The sequence below is a fragment of the Miscanthus floridulus genome, chromosome 2 (assembly GCF_019320115.1).
Source record: "Miscanthus floridulus cultivar M001 chromosome 2, ASM1932011v1, whole genome shotgun sequence".
In the NCBI taxonomy this organism is placed as follows: domain Eukaryota; kingdom Viridiplantae; phylum Streptophyta; class Magnoliopsida; order Poales; family Poaceae; genus Miscanthus; species Miscanthus floridulus.
In genome coordinates this window covers 172,801,995-172,823,055 of record NC_089581.1, presented here as the reverse complement: position 1 = coordinate 172,823,055, position 21,061 = coordinate 172,801,995, and the positions used below count along the sequence as shown (strand labels likewise).

At 48.4% G+C, this 21,061-nt stretch overlaps 1 protein-coding gene across 1 annotated transcript; it reads right to left on the bottom strand.

Annotated features, from left to right (window-relative positions):
- Positions 1-1,085: 1,085 nt before the first annotated feature.
- LOC136537464 (uncharacterized) lies at positions 1,086-20,773 on the bottom strand. The gene is made up of 2 exons (XM_066529430.1): positions 20,216-20,773; positions 1,086-1,226 (listed from the first exon to the last, which is right to left on the bottom strand). The coding sequence occupies exons 1-2, from the start codon at positions 20,771-20,773 to the stop codon at positions 1,086-1,088; spliced, it is 699 nt and encodes a 232-aa protein (XP_066385527.1).
- Positions 20,774-21,061: the final 288 nt, after the last annotated feature.

Below are 21,061 nucleotides of genomic sequence, written 5' to 3'. Positions count from 1 at the left end.
GAACATGCCTCCATGTCCACCACTTAGCACTCACATATCCATCAACATACTTGCTATGGTCAACATTTATATTCATTCCATCCTAACTGTTCGATAGGGGGAGGGGGCATGTGCCCCGAGGCCGCTGCCTCCATGAAGTCGGCGGCGGCCTAGACCACAGCCGTGGCGGCTTCGGTCTCCACCTTGTCCGTGGTTGGGACGTCGCCACCCGCTGGCGTGACGAGTTTGGCAGCGGACTTGGTCGTCCAGCATTGCCTCTAGCTTTTGAGCAGCTCGGGTGGTGTCGGAGCTAGAGGGGGTGAATAGACTATAAAGAAGGACGAATAGGATATAAAAATGTTCTTCTATAAAGTACAAGTCACTATAGCAAAGTGGTTAGGAGGTGGTGTTTTTTGAACTTTCTTGATGTTGGGTTGCTTTCCGGTGTTTCACGTTTGTTGGTGGTTCCTTTTGAACTTTCTTGATGTTGGGTTGCGTTCTGGTGTTTCACGTTTGTTGGTGGTCGGTGTGTTATGGTAGAAGTGTTGGTTTTTGTTGTTGTTGTTATGTACGCCAGTAACCCAATAATACTACCTACGCTTTCAATACAAGTAGGGCTAAAAGCCTTTGATCTAAATAAATGCCAGAACTTTAAACTCTATGTCATAAAGTGGCAAAATCTTATCTCTAATGCTTGATTTCTAGGAATTGAGAGTAATTGAAAGTAGTCTAATAACGAAACATAGAGCATTTTCTAGATATTGATTTCAATCCATATGATCCAAACAGACCCTAAACAAGATACATGAGAAAATCTTCTCTCAAAACTAACAGAAATAGTGCCACTACCCGCCCCCGTCCATGATTTAATTTAAGGACGGATGGAGCATGAGCTATATGGACAGCACTTATAACCGTGTGGAGCGTATGGAATCCTTATGGACCTCAATCGGATGGCACGACAGCCTCAACCTCAGTTTTTCGAATCATCAACGTTGCATACTCCCTAAGCAGACCATACCAATATTCGTTAATGGCTTCCTAAAACTGGCTACGGCTAACCTCATCCACAGGAACCATGACGCGTCCATGCTTGTCCCAACTCGTCACGGGCCCACAGCTTGGAATTGGAAGAACTCATCCTGCTCGGCCTGTAACCACTCGATCTCCTCCTGCAGGCGCTTCAGCTTCACGGATTGACGGGTGCTGTAGTCGTTGAGGGTGGGGACGGGGTCGGTCTCCCTTGTCTGCGCCAGGAGTCAGCGAAGGTAGTTGTTGGTGTTTCAAGTAAACACCAACAAGTAAATTTGTGTTATTGCGTATCTGGCCCGGATGATGTGCTAAAAAGACACAAGTTTTATACTGGTTCAGGCAGAATGTCCCTATGTCCAGTTCATGGCTGTTGCTTGTGTTATTTGCACTGAAAAGTTTATAGTAGGGGTTACAAATGGGCGAAAGAGGGAAAGATCCTAAGTCTCTAATGGAAAGGTCGAATGGGTGCTGAGAGCTTGGTCGCTACTTAGCTATGTGTGATGTGATACGTGGTGTGTTCAATTGATCTCCCCCTTAGTGGGGTGCCCTACCTTCCCTTTTATAGACCAAGGGAAAGCAGGGATTACAGATGGGAGAGAGAAGAAAAAACAGAGGCCAAGGAGGTCCTTTAAAGATGTCAGGTCTTCTTTTTCCTCTAAGCGAGTCCCGCTAACACTGCGGACGGTGTCAGGGATAGCTCCATGCTGGGTGCATGTCCACTGATCCTAATAGGGCCGCACCAGGCATCTGTCTGTTGATGATGCCATGTTCTTGCTTTGTCAGCAAGTGGTCACGTCCCATCCCGTCCCGACGGGTGGCGCGATAGACCAGGGTGCTAATCCGCAACCTAATGGGGAGCAGACGACACAGTGACCGTTCGTCTGTTACTGTAGATGATACGAGTTTCCTCTAGGACCATAGTGGTTGTCATATGCTTCTGTCAGGATCCACGCACGAGGGCAAATGGCGGCGCCCACAACACTATAAGACAAATGTCGGCGCCTACAACACTGTTTGGGCTCTGACATGCCTAGAAGGGCTTAAAGCGCTATCTTGTCATATCCTGATGGTACTTTCCTACAGGCGTGCAAGATATGGTCCTTAGTATTGCGGTTGACTTGAGTGTCCTATCTTATCTACGCGCGTAGTTATGAAGGAGGAGCATGCAGACGTCGAGCGAGGCGGAGCCAGCCCTTAGACGTTGGACAAGGCGGAGCCAGCCCTCGGATGTCGAGCGAGGTGGAGCCAGCCCCTGGACGTCGAGCGAGGCAAAAACAGCCCTCAGACGTCGAGCGAGGCAGAGCCAGCCCCCGAACGTCGGGCGAGGCGGAGCCGGCCCTTAGACGCCAGGCAAGGTGGAGCCAGCCCCCAAACATCGTGATGAGGACATGGCACCTTCGGATACGAACAATGATTATAAGGTGCACTCGTTCCTACATTTGCATAGTGGCTTTGGTTATAATTCACTTGGTTCCACATGTACACGTCACTATTTGATTGTAGGTTCAAATGTGTTTCATAATGGAAGTTCATCAAAGTTGAACTTTTGGTTCGTCGGCAGCCGGACAGTGCTCATTGACCTCAATCGCACTCCGGATGGATGAGTTATGGCCTTCCCAATGAGGCACTGTCCGGCTGCCGACAAACCAAAAGTTCAACTTTGATGAACTTCCATTATGAAACACATTTGAACCTACAATTAAATAGTGACATGTACATGTGGAACCAAGTGAATTATAACCAAAGCCACTATGCAAATATAGGAACGAGTGCACCTTATAATCATTGTTCATATCCAAAGGTGCCATGTCCTCATCATCCTCCCCTTCTTGACAACAAACCATCCTCGGTTTGAGCTTAGCTGGTGGACAAGTTGTCGGTAGTAGCCAACATTGCTCCCCTTCTTGAAATTTAACCTTGTTGCCTCATTACAAAACTTGGAGATTTCGACATGACAACATTATCGCTATTGGTGCCCTCTAGTTGATCATATTTTTGCACAATGAAAGGAGATTTCAGAGTTGAACAAATATAGACACTGATGCACCATATACTCTCCTTTACAATTATATTTGCCAATAAAGTGGTATGTACAAGTAGACAACCATGACAATTCAACACATTTAAGTTTCTCTTCTAAACTACTAAGGGCATATAAAGTATCAAACTCAATATAACCCAAAGTATTTGAAGAATACAATAATTTCTTTTCATCTTTTTCGATAGCAATGGGAAGCAATTTTTATGTTCAGCATAAGTAATTGGTTCCAAAACATGTAAAACTAAAGCATCTTCAACCAATTCATCTTTGTCACAAGGAACATCAAGCAAATTATCATGGAACAAAGATAAATCAAGAAAGGGTTCCACTAACAATTGCTCTATGACAGCATGGTTTGTGGAAAAATTTAGTACATTAAGACAATTTTCACCTTCCGTGAGTGTAGGACCATGGGCATTACCTGTGTTCTTAGCAGGAGTAATAGGTGCATGGTGAAGTGATGGTTCTGAATTTGCATATGAGGTTGTGAGCTCCTCATTTTCTTCCATGTCATCCTCTCGCTTATGTACATTATTCTGCAAAAGGTTAGTCATAGCAAGAGGAATAACAACAGACTCTTCCTCTAAATGGTGCACCTCAGCATACAAAGTCAAAACAAGAGGTGGATTAACAAAGGTTTCTCGCATAAGAAGTTTCATATCATTCCAAGTTTGAGGTTTATCAGAAGGATATAAAGACTCCCACCAAGATAAAGCAGAATGTCGCAAAACACTAGCTGCATTTTTTTACCTTCCTCCTTGGACACATAAAGCGAGTAGCAAATATGTTATCGATGGCAATTTCCCACTCCATGTACTCATCAGCACCTATACCATCATAAGTCGGTGGATACGAACAACCTGTCATTGTAAACACAAAAACAAAGAACAAACGGTGAAAGTTATCCCTACCAAATGACTATGTGGTTGCAGTGGTGTCACTTTTCACAGCAAGTGGAAGCGTCTTACCAAGCTCTTACAAAGTTCTTACCAACATAAGCAGTGGCGGTACAACTGGTGGCTGGTTCATGATACCTGTGAGATAGTGGTACCGAGATTGCAAGGGTCTTTTTTCTGTACTGATCTGAAGTATATGTGGAGCTTGGGAGGCACGCAAAAGAACAAATATGTATATGTGGCACACAAGTCAGAGACAGACAGTAATATTGAATAAATGTCCAGAGCACTTGTCCTAGTTGCTGGCCTATACATGTTTCTATCACCAGTTGTGATAAACAAGAGAGGAAACAAGGATGAAAGGAAACAAGTATTAAAGGTAGCAATGGATATGAACAAGGCAAAAGATACCACAAACAATAGAGCTATTGAGTGTTCCTTATGTGCTCCTTTTTGATATCTCCTATTCTCTTTTACTATTTTTTTATTTTATTTTTTTTATCCAATCTTTTTTTTCTTGCTTTTGCTCTTTTGATATTTTTGCTCAGCAAGGAGCACACAAGAATAAACCACAAAAAATTTGAGCTCAATTGAATAAAAGATGTGGCCTATAGAAAATTATGACTGTGCTCTAAAAAGCATACCAAAACTTGTGGGCCTAGAAACTCAATTTTCCTAATCGAATTTCACAAATCTAATTTTTGCGAACCCAGCTATGCTGGATGAAATAGATCTAAAATTTTCTGGCGTTCTCCGTAGATATAAAATTTTCCTCGTTTCGAGTTCGGATACAAAAGTTATGACTGTTTTAAGAAAGCTGCTCGAATAAGGGTTTTAGTGGACACAAGATGCAAACCGATGGTGATACGGAATAGCGGCGGGTGGAGGGATCAACACAAACTAGAAAAGAACACAATCTAAACCAGCAACAAGACTTTGACCTAGGACACAAACTCAACAACGGAATCTGAAACTGAAATATGCAAAGGCTATGGCGCGGAAGGTCATAGGATAGGAAATAAAAGTATGGCACTGGACTATAGGACGAATGCGAAACTCTCAAACTATGGAATAAAAGTGAACCTGATGGTATACCTTAGCTCTGATACCACTTTATGGAGACGGAGATCCCAATCTTCCATTAGGTGATGGTAACTATCGTTGTGGCGGAGAGTGACACACCAATCCGGCTTCAGATCGAAAGATCGAACCCTGCAATCTTAGCACCACCAGCTCCTCTGGTTATCAACCAAGTCATGGACCAGGTTGACCTCGCCAAGAAGGCTAATCCCTACCTATGCAACGAAGAACATAAGCAAGAACGAGAAAGAAAGCAACCAAATTGCAGATGATTGATTAATCTCACGAGTTGGGGTCTCACAAACCGAAGAACGGCGAAACTGTTTCTTGACAGAATAATCTTAGCAAAACCCAAACCCTAATGGAGGGGCGGCAGCTATTTATGAAGACTCTAGGGTCATGCAAGACCCCTAGACGCGCCCCTAATGGGCCCAAACTCAATACATGGTCCAACGGACCAAATGACGGTGTCGCAGCACCCTGGCAGATTCTGGACGCTGACTTGTTTCGATGATTCCTGTTGATTACGAATAGATTTTGACAAGAAACCACTGGGATTGGCTTCCTTATCAAATTAGCTTTCCATCCATATGTGGATCATCGAAAACGGAGTCCGGATGCGTCCTGGGCGACCAGTTTAAGGCAGACTGATCCTGGAGGCCGAGGCAGACTCGAATTCGTGTTGGACTGGGCCTCCGGCTTGTGTTGGACGTCCTTGCTGGTCATCATCACCTCCTCCACGTCCTCTTAGTCCCTCTTGACCCTCTCCAATGTTCCTAAGCAAGATAACATCATTAGGTAGTAGTCTATTCTTAAAAGTATGAAAAGGATCGCTTAAGAACGAGCTCACCTGTAAATTGAGTTGACGCATTCGAGCCTGGGTCATTGGACCTTGCATGACGGTTGGAGGATCAGCTGGTATATCGAAAGGAGTGATGTCCTCATCACATCGGGTGAGGCAGAAACAACCCTCAGACATTGAGCAAGGCAGAGCCAGCCCTTGGGGGTCGGATAAGGCAGAGCCAGCCCTTAGGAGCTAGCCAAGGTCGAGCCGACCCTCGGGGGCTAGACGAGGCAGAGCCCGCAACCTTGGTGGCTGGATGAGGCGATGCCTAGCAAGAGGTTCAGTCATGCTCCTAATGCTAGGATGAATCAATGTTGATAGGTATTAACTCCTCTTTGGGCACCCTAGTATTGGTCCCCAACAGTAGCCCCCGAGCCCCCGGGCGATTCGAGTAGAATCATCTAGGGAATTTTTTTGACCTACTAGCGGGTGCACGTGAGCGCACCCGGTGGTTGTAGCCCCCGAGCCTATGGAGAAGTAGAATATTCCTTTGGAGGTTTTTTCGAAAGAGAGGATTCTGAGAGCCCTAGCCCTCTATTGTTGCCCATGGCGTGCCCTAAAGACGGTGAGTTCTCCTTCGCCAAGGTCGAACCTTTCGTGGGTGTGGTCGTGAGACTTGATGGTTTGTCAGCCGGATAGCTCAATTGGGATCCTAGTACAACGTTCGTAGGGATCTAGCCAAGGTCAGCCCTGTTGAGACTCGATCACGGGCTGAGACTCCCATGAAGCTCGTGCACCTGAGTTTTGGCTGCTTGTGGGCCCATACTTTGTCGTATAGGTGCCTTGGGATGGCTATCGAAACCATTGATGGGCCAGCCCTCGAACTCCTAGGACCAGACGGGCCAAGGAAATGCTTTTTAACCTATATCCCTTTTGTCGGTAAAGAGTCCTGGTCCACCCAGAGAGGCGAAATGTCTGGCGCGTCTTCGGAGGGAAACGATAGGGATTATGGGCGCATATGCCACAATGTGACGTGGTGGTGGATCATGGCAGGCGCGGAGATCCAAGTGGACGGTTGCCTTCCTCATATCTGTCGCCCCTATAAAATCAAAGGGTTCGCCCCTAGGGTTTTGTACTTTGCCTCCTTGCCTTCGCATCTACAATCTCCAACGCCAATTGCCTAAGCCTCCCACATTCACATCTCAACCGTCGTTGAATTCACATCCACTCACCCTAATCCCCCAATGGAGTTGGGGTGCCGCTCTAATATCACCCTCTAGCGCCTTGAGGGCCTCGTTCGCCGTGGTCTTCTTTACGCGTGGCCTACCACCGAGGAGTGGTGGCTGCCTAGCGATGAGGATGCACCATCACCACCTAATGGCTATGTCGTGTCCTTTGCTCACTTCCATGAGCGGGGATTCGCCACCCCCACCCATAAGTTTCTTCAAGGATTGCTGCACTACTACAAGGTAGAGCTGCAACACATCGTGATGTTCATCGCCATGTGTGAGGGATTCTTGGGGATCGGTCCCCACTTCGACCTATGGTGGTACTTCTTCGCCGTCACCCTCCTGAAGAAGCAGGAGAAGAAGTAGGAGCTGAGCACGCCGATGGGATGCTCCGGCATCCAACTCCACAAAAACCAGGTCGGTGAATACCCAGCAATGCATCTATCGACCTCCAACAAAGGGTGGCATTTGCTTTGGTTCTACATCAAGAACAACGTGGCCGCCCCCTGCTAGAGTTCACTAGGCGCCTCATTGAAGAGGCCCTGGACTCGTGGAGGAAGTGGGGAGTCCCGGAGAAGGACAAGAAGAGGATCCAAGACCACCTCACTGCCCTCTGAATCTTGAAGGAGAGGGGCCTAAAGGGGTCGAGCATCATCGGCACCTACCATACAAGGAGGGTGGTGCCACTGATGAGGCACGCGCTTCCCCTACGCATGATGGCTCCTGAGGCATCACTCGATGGGATGGCGCTCGCTAAGGGAGTGCTCTCCCCCTCCGAGGTAGCGCAACACATCAAGGAGGTGATGGAGCCTCCGCGGGACAATGCCGACGTTGTCCTCGAGTTTGTGTATCCGGTGCTGGGGCACCCCCTAATGTGGCTAGAACTGGGGTATGTCGTCTTTGTAAGTTTTCTTTCCTTGTGCCTCCTTTTTAATTGAACTCCTGACCTCTTGATGCTGATATTGAGATAGAGGGACTAGCCGAAGAAACTCATCCTTACGGATCACTCGGCTCCGCTGCCGAAGGACCCATCCGTGATGGCAGCCAACTGTGTCAAGGTCGAGCGGCGAAGGAAGGCGAAGGAGGACGAGAGGAGGAAGAAACAATAGAAGCTATGGGCATAGGAGCGAGGGGAGGACACAAATAGTGATGATGACAATGATGATGAGGAAGACAACAAGGTAGTTGCCAACACTGAGTGGGATGACCTAGAGAGCGAGGATACGCTGATAGGTATCCACTTGCCCTTGTAGGGACCCATCCTGTTTCATGCAGGGGGAGGCGAGTCAGTGAGGCCGGAGGAGGCGAGCTAGATCATCAGCCCATCCTCAGAACCAACCAGGGCGAGTGGATCCACCGCCGCGCCTGAGGTGCCAGCAGAGGGGGATGGCCTCGCTACCGTACCTCAAGAGCCAGTAGGGGCAGGCAAATCTTTTGCCACACCCGAGGTGCCGCTGAAGGAGGGTGGCTTCGCTGTCGTGCCTCAAGAGCCAACCGGGGTGAGCGGATCTACCACTGTGCTTGCGGTGCCGATGGAGGGGGGTGGCTCCGCCATCGTGCCTCGAGATGCAAGGGAGGTGAGCCCCTATGCCCGAGAGCAGGGGATGGGTTCGAAATGGCCCCGCCCTATCGAGGTGGAGCAAGGACCTAAGGGTTCATCCCCTAAACATATCCTCCACCCAACTGCACCAATGTAAGTCATTGACTCTTCTGTTTTTCTCTTTTTTCAGCATGACTTACCCCTTTTGTTTCTTGCAGCGTCCTGAGACATGGCAACTTTTTGGCGCCGGCGCCCAAGAAGAGCATCGCCATTCAGGCGAGGCGGTGGTCGTCAGGAGTGTTCACCTAAACAGATTAAACAGTCGTTTAAACGGCCAGTAAATGGTAAATGATGGTAAACTTTTTTGTTTAGGGGATAAATGGAAATTAAACAGTTGACCATTTAAACGGTCAAAAACGGCCTAAACGGAACGGAGATAAACAACATTAAACGGGCTAAACCACTATTTAAACGGTCGTTTAGGCAAACATGAGGTAAATCTAGTTCAATTTTGTATAGATAAATTTATATACTTAAGTTTATTATATTTATAAATGTGTACACTTGATATGTTACATGCATAAATATCTATATTTAGTTCTTTTCACATGCATAAATATATATACATGCCAACATAATTGATTTTTACTCAGATAAATATGTATAAATGCTAGAATACTTGAATTTTTACATGCACATATATAATTATATGTATTTTTTTAAAGTACAAAACCATTTAGACCGTTTAACTTCGTTTAAACAACGTGTAAACAACCTAAACGCTAAACGAAGGGCGACCATGTAAAGACCGTTTATCGTTTAGATGGGAGCGGCGCCGGTGTTACTGCCTCGTCGGCCGGTCAGGCATCGCTCGTTGTGGTGCCCGTGCCCTCGGTGGGACAAGTGGATGCGTGGGCTCGAAGGATGCCCTCGGCGGTCGCTAAAGAACCGCCAACGGAGGTAGTGCCGCTGCTGATGATGGGTCGGTTGGAGCTTCCGACCATGCTCGTGGTGCTAACCCCGACAGGCGCGACATAGCTGAGCGAGGTCTTGTTGAGATAGGTAGAAGTGGTGGCGGCCATGATAGGTGGGCCATGATCGGACGCCACTATGGCGACGCCCGAGGCAGTGGCATGACCCGCACCTCTGGCGGCCCAAATGACGGCTCTCGATATGGGCCGGACAGAGGAGAACACAACTGAGGGGTCCCCGAGTGTCGTGGCGGTGGTGGAGAGGACCAACAGGGGGTCACCCTTTTCCCTAGCATCTAGAGGCAGCCACTTGCCCATGCGGGGCAAGCCTCTGCTCCAGTGGATAGATCCGCAAGACCCGACGTCAACACTCTTCTCGCTCGATGATGCTAACGAGGGCATAGAGTGGGAGAGTCTCAATGAGGGTATCTCGGTCATGCTGGAAGCTCTGAACCAGGCCAGGGGTGCCCTATGTGATGTCCTCACTCCCACTGGCTGGGTAATCAATTAATCTTGCCTTTCTCCCTCTTCTTTCTTCATGTATTTTTGTGTTTTGACCATCATTTTTTTCTAGTCCCTTATCGCTCGCAGCCAGGAGAAATCCCGGTTCCTTCACGAGCAGAAGGAGAGCTAGGACCGCCTCATCAAAGAGGCCTAGCTGCATGGGGATGTGTCCTCCCTACTTATTGCCACCCAACAGAGGGTGGCCGAGCTGACTCCCCTAGCCGAGGAGGTGGCCAGTCTCTGGCTACGGGGGGCTGAGGCCCGTCGGGACGCGGAGGAGGCCGAGAAGGCATTTGAAGAACTATCGGCGAGGGCGAGGATGGATGAGGAGGAGGCCACTGGAGTCTAGAAGGAGCAGGACAAGTTACTCTAGAGGGACACTGAGACCCGCTAGTGGATCCTTGACCTCTTGGTCGAGGCAGAGAAGGAGCAGGAGCTCAAGCTGGGAGCTGAGGAGAGGTTCGTAGCCCTATAGCAGAGGGCGAACCTGGATGATGAGGTGGTTGCCCGGCTACACAAGGAGCGAGATGAGCTATGCAAGACCATAGAGAGGCTCTACTCCGAGGATGGCATGGCCCACGGGGAGCGTGACTAGGCCATCCGAGAGTGTGATGAGGCACAATAGAGGATCGGCTCCCTCCAGGCCGAGCTCGGAACCGCGGCAACCTAAAGGCTGGAGGCCAAGATTATCTCCACCAGGCTAGCCGCGGAGCTCATCGAGGAGTGGAGGAGCCTTTAGGCAGAGAGCGACGAGCACGATCTCCTGCGTGCTGCCCTTGTAGTGGTCTATGATGACCTAGAGGTGGCATGGTCAGAGGGGACCAGCTCGCTTGTGGCCCGTGCCGTAGATATCACAGCATGGGTGCGCCAGCTCGAGAGGGAAGCTCTTCACTCTGGGATCACCCAAGCCTTCACCATCTCCTGCTCTCACTATGCAGACAGTATTGACTTGGAGACAATGAGCCTTGGCTTTGCGCCTAGCTACGAAGACTCCGAGCTAGATGAGATAGAGACGACGGTGGCTCCTCTCACATGGAACCTGGCCGATAAAGTTCAAGACATAGTTCTCCCCCAGAGGGGATAGTTGGTTAAATAGATTGGATGAACTTTATTGTAACCTGCGAACAAGTGCCGGTCCTTATATATCATAAAAACAATTTCATCATTTTGTTTTGTTTGATTGAATTTGTTTCCTTCCCTTTTTGTATGTGAAAAGAGAAGGCTCACGTATTTCGACCCTTCTGTTCGTTAAGACCGTAGGGCCCGAGGTGTAAGGGGAGAACTTCGATCATGCTAGTGAGCAAAGACACCATAGCCGCCGAGGCATAGGTGTTTTTGTAGTCCAACCAGACATGATCAATTATTCATTTCCGCAAACTTTGCTGCTAGGCTTAGCGTGAGGAAGAGGTCTAACGCGATGACTATTTCAAAAAAGATGTACCTATATCTTTATCAGCCCCCGAGTGAGATCTGACCCCTTGCCATTGCTAGGGTCTGATGTCACTAAAAATTGAGGGGAGGATAGCAAAACTTAGGAGAATGCATCTCTAGTATTCGCGCATACCCTCCCCCTAGGATCTTAGCTATCATTCTATGACCATACGTTAGGTCTCCTTGCAAGTCCATCCTTCCTCAAGCCCCCGCGCGTGGTGGGGATTTGGTCAAGGGTTGGTTCATTTTTGTGACTGTGGCCCCATCTATGGTTTCCACAACTGGAGGGGTTGAGTTAATGTTACTTGCCTCGGTGGCTCGAGTAACATGCTCGGTGAGCTTGCTATTGGGCATGTTCAAACGGAATTTGGTTCCGTCGCTTGTGACGGGGTCGGCAAAGCCCTCGTGTGGCATTCCATTGCTCCTTAACTCATCTTCTAATATATTTCCCCTCAATGGAGATTCTATGGGTTCGGCTAGAGGCTAGGATTGAACGAGAAGGTTGAGATAACCTTATCCGCTTCTAAGTGGGACGAGCACAGGCTGCTGAGGCTCATTTGTGTTTTCCCCTGGCTCTTTGTTCGACATGAGGCGGCCTTAGGCCCTCTGCAAGCCGGCCTTCAACCCTCGGTCTTTTGATCTAGGATCGGGTAGCTCAAGCCCCCAAACCCCATGGGGTTCGGTAGGGGTTGGTCGTGATTCATGCGTCACCCCATCCTCAGTTTCCGCAACTAGAGGGGCTGAGCTAACGACACTTGCCTTGATGGCTTGAGTGTCAAGCTTAGCAAGCTCTCTAACAGGGCATGTTCGAGTGGAATTCGGGTCTGTCATCCATTGACGGGGTCGGTAGAGCGCACATATGGCATTCCACTACTTCTTAACCCGCCTCCCGGTAGATGCCTGAGCCGTTTGATAGGCTCAGGTGGCCCATTGGCCTCTCCTCAATGGAGATTCTATGGGCTTGGCTTGAGGTTAGAATCAAACGAGAAAGGTCAAGATGTCCCTATCCATTTTTGCCCTAGCTTTGTCTGACATGAGGCAGCCTCAAGCCCTTTGTGTGCCAGCCTTCGAACCTCGGTTGATCGCCATTCATATTGAATGAGACGATTGCTACTTCTTGACATGACATGAAGCGTTGTGATGTGGCAATTACATGTGCAATGCTTGGACGTACGAGATGATTGAATGGATGAATGTATGAATGATCATAGTTTAAGAAAAAATGGGGGTCAGTAATGTTACCTTGATGGCACGAGTGACGGGTTCTAGGAGCTCTTCACCAGATATGTTCATGCTGGGTTCGGGTCCGATGTTTGTGATAGGGCCAGCATAACCTGCATGAGCCTCCCATTCTTTTGTATTTGTCTCTAGGCAGTGCCCCGAGCTGTTCGATTGATTTGGGTGACCTAATAGCCTCCCCTCGATGGAGATTCCATAGGTAGGCCCCTCCAAATCCCTCTTGAGAAGGTGGAGGTTAAGGTTTGGAGTGCAGAGACAAAGACTATGATGGCGCTGGTGGACAAAAAGGTCATAGACACTGGGGTGTAGGGTCCTAGCAGTTCGACAAGGCTTACTCAAAGTTTGTGCCCGCACATCGTGCCTCTAGTTTTTTTAAATGTAAGGAGGGGTCGGGCAGAGAGAATGTCTAGTGAATAGACACCCTCGCCAGCCCCTGAGGAATTCCTGACCCTCTGCCATTGCTGGGGTCAGAGGCTCGGTAATGAAATTAATATGTAAAGTACATAAGTTAGGATGCTTATCTTTTGGCATTGATCTTGAGTCGTCCGATTGACCTAGGCACCAGTTTTACCTCGATGGTAAGAGTGATGGGTTTAGAAAGCCTCCCCCGAATATGAGCATGATCCTGCTTGCTCCTTATCCGTTTCTTGTTAGTGGCCAAGCCATCAGATCGACTTGCGTTATCTATCGAGACAAGATTTCCTTACGAAAATAGAGGATGAGAACATCCCGCGCAAGAATTTAGTTAGGCAGATATGCCAAGCATCAAATTTGTGCAAAATGGACGAGCTCTTCGTTATAGCAAACAACCTTTTAGCTCTTCTCCCTCTTTTTGTAAAAGAGGTTTAGTGCATTCCGACCCTTCCCATAGTTAAGGTCATAAAAGCTCAGAGTGTGGGTGACCTAGCTCTGATCATGCTGGTGAGCAAAGGTGCCATTGCCGCTGGGGCATAGGTGCCTCATAGTCCACCTAGTTTTACTCAGAGCTTGTTCTAAAAAACCTAGCTCCTAGGACTTAACATGAGAAAAGAGGGCAGGCACAGAGAATGTTTGTAGGATAAATGTACTCATACCAGCACCTGAGTGAGGCCTGACACCCAGCTATTTGCTGGGGTCGGATGTCATGAAGGATTGGGGAGTTTTGATAACGAAACTGATAAGTAAAAAGTATGCATTTATTAGGGGTAAAAGTGACGTAGTTGCTCGATATTCTAGGCATTGGTGAAGACCTCACCATCAATGGTTTTTAGCTTGTGGGCGCCTGGTCGGAGTACCTCCACGATGACATATGGTCCCTCCCACGGTGGGGAGAGCTTGTGGCGATCCTTGTTGCTCTAGATGAGGTGGAGGACTAGGTCTCCAACATTGAAGGCCTGACCCCGCACTCATCGGCTATGGTACCTTCGCAACGCCTGCTGGTACTTGGCTAAGTAGAGGAGGGTGATGTTGCAAGCTTCATCCTGCTGGTCCATGGCGTCCTCGAGGGATGCCTTGGCCCCTTGTTCATCATATGCCCTGATCCTTGGTGCTCCATAGTTGAGGTCAATTGGGAGGATGGCCTCGGAACCATAGACCATAAAGAAGGGTGTATAGCTGGTGGCTTGACTAGGGGTTGTCCTTAGGCTCTAGAGTACCGAAGTAAGCTCGGCGACCCATCGTGCGCCAAACTTGTTCAACTGGTTGAATATTCTAGGCTTAAAGCCCTGTAGGACCATGCTGTTTGCGCGCTCGACCTACCCGTTCATTTGGGGATGCGCGATGGTGGCCTAATCGACCCGGATGTGGTATTCATCATAGAATCAAAGGAACTTTTTTTCTGGTGAATTGCGTGCCATTGTCCATGATGATGGAGTTTGGGACTCCAAAGCGATGGACGATGTCGAGGAAGAATAGCACGGCCTGCTCAGATTTGATCACAGAGATTGGCCAAGCTTCTATCTACTTGGTAAATTTGTCTATGGTGACAAGCAAGTGGGTGTAGTCCCTAGGCACTTTTTTGAGAGGTCCAGCCAGATCAAGCCCCTAGACCACGAACGGCCAGGTGATGGGGATCATCTAGAGTGCTTGGGTCGGTAGGTGAGTCTACTGAGCATAGTACTGGCACCCTTCGTAGGTGCGTATGATCTGCTTGGCGTCCACTACAGTAGTGGGCCAGTAGAACCCCTATCAGAATGTGTTTCCGAACAGGGTTCTAGGCGTGACATGGCGACCGTAGATCCCACTGTGGATATCGTTTAATAAATGTTTCCCTTGTTTGATGGGGATGCAACACTATAGGATCCTAGTGTGGCTTCATTTGTAGAGTTCGCCCTCTATAAGAACAAAGGACTTGGTGTGACGTGTGAGCTATCGAGCCTCTGTCTGGTCCATCGGTAGTGAGTCATGGAGGAGGTAGTTGAAGTAGAGCATCCTCCAATCGACCAGATGGTTGGGCTCTATCGCCGGGTCCTCTTCGAACTCCATGACTTTGGGGCCAGATGGAGCCAACGGTTGGTCAGCCTCTAGGCCTAGATTGGTCAGACCATCGCTGCCCTATTCTGACTCCTTGTAGCAAACTAAGGGCTTGTGTTGGTCACTGGCAAAGACACTAGTTGGCACTAGCTCTTGACCGGATGCTGCTTTTGCAAGCACGTCAGCCACCTCGTTGAGACACCTCAGAATGTGGTTGAGCTCGAGGCCATTGAACTTGTCCTCCAATCGGTGGACTTCTCGGCAGTAAGTGACCATCTTAACGTCATGGTAGTTTGACTCCTTCATGACCTAGTCGATGACCAGCTAGGAATCTCCTTGAACATCAAGGCATCAGATGCCCTACTCGATGGCAGTGCGTAGGCCATTGATGAGTGCCTCATATTCGGTCACATTGTTAGAGGAGGGGAAATGGAGATGGACCATGTACCTCATGTGTACCCTGAGGGGTGACATGAAGACCAGCCCTACGCCAGCGCCCTTCTTCATCAGTGATCCATTGAAGTACATTGTCTAGTACTTTTGATCGACGACCACCAGTGGCATTTGGACCTCGGTCCATTCCACGATGAAATCAGCCAATACCTAGGACTTGATGGCCGTCCGGGAGGCATACGCGATGCCCTAACCCATCATCTCGAGCGCCCATTTTGTGGCTCTTCCCATGGCATCCTAGTTTTGGATGACCTTGTCGAGGGGGAAGGACATCAAGACTGTCACTGGATGTGACTCAAAGTAGTGGCGTAGCTTCCTCCTAGTGATGAGGACAACGTACAGAAGCTTCTAGATTTTGGGGTAGCGGGTCTTTGAGTTGGATAGGACCTCACTGATGAAGTACATAGGACGCTGTACTTTGAGGGCGTACGCCTCTTCTTCCTGCTCTACTACCAGGGCGGCGCTGACCACTTGTGTGGAAGGCCGTGATGTAGAGCAGAAGGGGTTCTCCCTCGTTAGGAGGAACTAGGATCGAGGCCTTCATCAGGAGCTGCTTAACCATGTCAAGTGCTTCCTAGGCCTCGGATGTCCATTTAAAGTGATCGGCCTTCTTTAGAAGTCGATAAAGGGGGAGACCTCATTCGCCAAGGCACGAGATGAAGCTGTTGAGTGTGGCGAGGCATCCCGCAACTTGCTATACTCCCTCTATGTTCTAAATCGGGCCCATCCTATGTAACACCCAAAATTCTACTACAAATTAGCAATTAAATTCTTGCCCTTTTAATACATTTTCTAGGTATTTCTAACTTAGGCTAAATATTAAATATTGGATAAATAAAATAAACTATAAGGTTTAGAAACTTGTTTGTTGCATTCATGCCGAAGCATATGGTTTTTTGGATGAGTGTAGGGTTAGAAGATTTGAAGTTGAATTCAAATTCCATTTGAATTTGGCTTAGAGTTGAAAAATATATTTGGAAAAGAATTTGGTTTTGAAAATTTACTTTTCTCCTTATTCAGCCCAGCAGGCCCAGCTCTTCTTTCTTTCTTCCCTTCCCACGCGGCCCACTGGCAGCCCAGCCGCGCCCATCCTCCCTCCTTCCTATTTTCCTTCTGGCCTATTGCTCCAGCCCACTCGGCGGCCACCCTACACCAGCGCGCTGGCCCACACCCCGCGCGGCCTAGCCTGCTGCTCGCCCGCGCGTGTGCATTAGCTCGGCGGCCTAGCCAAGCGCACTGGCCTGCCCGACCTTCATCGCTGAGGCACCCATCAGCTCTCTCCCTCACTACCCTGCGGGACCCTCCCGTTAGCATGGCCTTTCCTTCTTCCTCACGTTGCTCTTCCCTTCCTTGCCTCCGGTGATGGCGCTCCTGTATGGAAGGCCACCGCGCCGTCGCCCATAGATGGAAAGCGACCCTTTTCGCCCAATCCGCCCGCTTCCCTTCCCTATTTCCCCCACTGGCTAGCCTATATAACCCCAAGCAATGCCCTGCCTTGATCTCCATCCCTAGCTCGTAGCCATGAGCCACCGCCGCTGTAATACCCCTCGTTCACGCCTCAAAACTCGATGCCGACGCCGCTTGGAGCTTCGCCGTGACCACCCGCGTCCAAAGGTACCAGTGTCGCATCCTTTTGGTCACGGAAACCCCAGATTTGAACTCACCTGCATGCATTTCTCTCTCTAGAGCCCCACCACCATCAACCGTACCTCTGGACCCGCCCCGAATGCCGAGATCTTCCCCAACGGACCCCCGGTGAGCTCCTGACCGTGCCTGTGCCCTCCGTTCATGTTTTGGCGCCCTGGAAAGCCGTACTGGCAACACCAGTTCACACCGGCCATGGCGCCGCCGGCATCCCTTTCTTCCCCAGCGAGCCACTGCTCTACTCTCACCCGATGCTGCTGGATCCGCGTGGACGGTCTAGATTAGCTGGTACCGGTTTGGTCCACAGCGAACTGTGGACTTAGTCCACCGTGGCCGCGTCAGCGCCCACGTCAGTACGCCCATGCCTGCATGGTGCACCGCGCCTATCAGCAGCCGCCATGTGGCCGCCCAGTCAACAGCCACAGTCAAAGTCGAACACTTTTGTGCTTTAGCCCCTCAGTTTTCTCAGATTCAACCCATGGTACTCATCAGTTCAAATTAATTTTTATTCAGTCCTGTTTTTATTCAATTTAGACCCTATATTTTCTAGATTTAATGCCCACAGTCCTGTAACCGTGATAATTTATATTTTTAATTGTTTTAATTCAAAAATAAGTTTAGTTTATTTATAGAATTGCCATTACATCTTATTTCACGCATAACTTTCATGTTTTAAGTCCGATTTGAGTGATTCTTTCTCTCACGTGTTCGTAGCAATACGTAGAATAGATTTGTAAGCTTTTCAACTTATGTTTTCACTGTTTGGTATACTATTCTAATGAAAGTCTATATTGTATGCATGTAATAATTGGAATGATGCTTGATTGATGATTGGATCACGATTAGAGGGTGAGTCATTTGAGGTGACTGAGGACCCCTAGTAGGATCAACAATACTCTCAGGATGACTTTGAGGAAGGCAAGTGTACCAAAGGCCCCTTGTTACCTATGAACTACTATCACTTACATTCATGCATGTGTTTAATTTGAATTGCCTTTAAGGACTTTACCTAGATAATTCCTTGTACCACATATCCTTGATACCTGGGATTATTGGGTAGGCATTTTGGATAGATGCTGCAGCGCTTAACATAAAGTAATTGGTAAACATGATTAAAGGCTATATGCAATGTGATAAAATGGAACTTTTTAGCAATAGATAGGGGGCTGGAGTACGGGGTTGAGTACTCTAGTGCCTCTCCATAAGGACTTAATCCCGAAGCGGCAACCCAGGAGAGACCGTACAACCCCAAGTGTCACATGGCTCTGACTTTAATCTATTAACTAGATTGTACTAGCTCATCTGTAGCTCCAGTAAGGGGTAAGAGGGTATCTTTCCTTTTTCTGTTAGGATGTGCACCATGCTGCGATGCCCACGCGTGCCATTCCTTTGTAGCTATGATCTATTAGTGCAACTAGTTAAGGGTTTCATAGTGAAACTCTGCCACACTTCCTGGGAAGAGGTGTAGTGGGTCTCGCGAACCCCAGCATTAGAAATCATGGCTCGGTGGGTAAAGATGTACAATTTCTGCAGAAATAATTAACCTATTATAACAGTCGTGCTCACGGATACGAGCGGTCTGGATCCTTCGAGATTAGTGGTTACTATGGATGATGGATGGTTGGGATATGAGATAAAACTTGATGATATTTTAATACCACTTGGGAATTGGGACTGTTCATTAAAGTAGTAGTTTAGGATGTTAAAATTTGATCTACTAAAATTGCGAACCGTAGTCAAACAGTGTCAAGCCTTTTTGAGCCTCATAGATCCCTTTGATATACTTGCTAAGCATGGTGAGCTTACACTTTCTTTACATCCAATGAAAATCCTGGATGGGTAACAGATAATGGATATGAAGAGTTTCTAGAGGATGTCCAGGACTACTAGGGAGATGTTCACTAGTTGGAGTCCCTGTGGTAGTTGGGCTAGTTATTCCGCTGTGATTGTAATAATATTGCCTTCGAGCAAACTTTGTATTAACTTTATGATAAGTTATGTGATGTAATAAGTACTTTACTTTGATACTATTGCAATTTGTGATATATGTGTGTGTTTGGACATCCTGGGCGCACATATATGAGTACTTGGTTTTGCTTTGCAAAATTGGGTGCGACATCCTAGTGATGGCTGAGATATTCTCTGGGTTGGCCTCGATGCCACGCCCGGAGATGATGAAACCGAGCAGCATGCCCCTCGAGACCCCAAAAACACACTTCTAGGGATTGAGTTTGATGTCATTTGCTTGAAGTTTTACAAAGGTCTGCTCAAGATCGGCTACATGGTGGTCAGCCTGTTTGGACTTGACTACGATGTCGTCAACGTAGGCCTCAACAGTCCGCCTGATGAGGTATGCGAAACCCATGAGCATACAATGCTGGTGTGTTGCCCCAGCGTTCTTTAGACTGAATGACATCATGACATAGCAAAATGATCCGAAGGGGGTGATGAAAGATGTCATGAGCTGGTCGGACTCTTTCATCATGATTTGATGGTAGCCAGAGTACGCATTAAGGAAGCAGAGGGTTTCATACCCTGAGGTAGAGTCAACTATTTGGTCTATGTGTGGTAAGGGAAACAGATCCATTGGGCATGCTTTGTTGAGACCCATGTAGTCAACACACATCCTCCATTTCCCACTCTTCTTTCATACAAGAATAGGATTGGCTAACCACTCTGGGTGGTACACTTTGTTGATGAATCTGGCCACCAAAAGCTTTGTTATTTCCTCACCGATGGTCCTATGTTTCCCCTTGTTGAAGCAACGTAGACATTGTTTCACTAGCTTGGAGCCTAGGTGGATGTTCAAGGCATGCTCGGCGACTTTCCTCGAAATGTCTAGCATGTCTGAGGGTTTTCACGTGAAGATGTCTCTGTTGGCGCGGAGGAAGCTGACAAGCACTCTTTCCTATTTGGAGGAAAGCATGGTACCAATGCGCACCATTTTTCCCTTGGTGTTCCCAGGGTCTATGAGGACTTCCTTAGAGTCTTCTACTGGCTCAAAGGACCCAATTGACCTTTTGGGGTCGGGCATTTCTTCGATGACCTCTTTTCTGATGTCCGCGAGCTCTCTGGAGGCTACGATCGTTGCGGCGTAATCGCAACACTCGACTTCGCACTTGTAGGTGTGCTGAAAGGAAGAGCATGGGCTCAACATCTTCAGCTTGAGGTAGGTGTAATTGGGGATGGCCATGAACTTCGCGTAGCATGGTCGCCCTAGGATGGTGTGGTAAGTTCCGTGGAACCCCACCACTTCAAAAGTGAGAGTCTTCATCCTATAGTCTGACGGACCCTCGAAGGTGATGGGCAGATCGATCTGCCCAAGCGGCATGTCCTGCTTTCTAGGCACGATGCCATAAAAGGGCGCTCTAATCGGCTGAATGCATGCTCGGTCAACGCCCATTGCGTCGAGCGTCTTGGCATACATGATGTTGAGGCCGCTACCTCCATCCATTAGTACTTTGGTGAGCTGCTTTGTGATGACAATTGGGTCGACCATGAGCGGGTATCTCCCTAGCTATGAGATGCTCTCTAGATGGTCAGTCCAATCGAAGGTTATAGCAGACTCTGACCACTGGAAGAAGGTAGGTGTGGCATGTTCGATCACGTAGACCACACAATGCGCGATCTTCTAGCGACGCTTGGAGTCGTAGCCCTCCAATCCTCTAAAGATCATGAGGCACCATTTGATGTTGGAAAGCCATCGTCCTTACCCTCAATATCATCCATGGTAGGGTCGAGGTCCTTTCCATGCTCCCCTTTGTTGGAGCCTTCGGACAAGAACCGC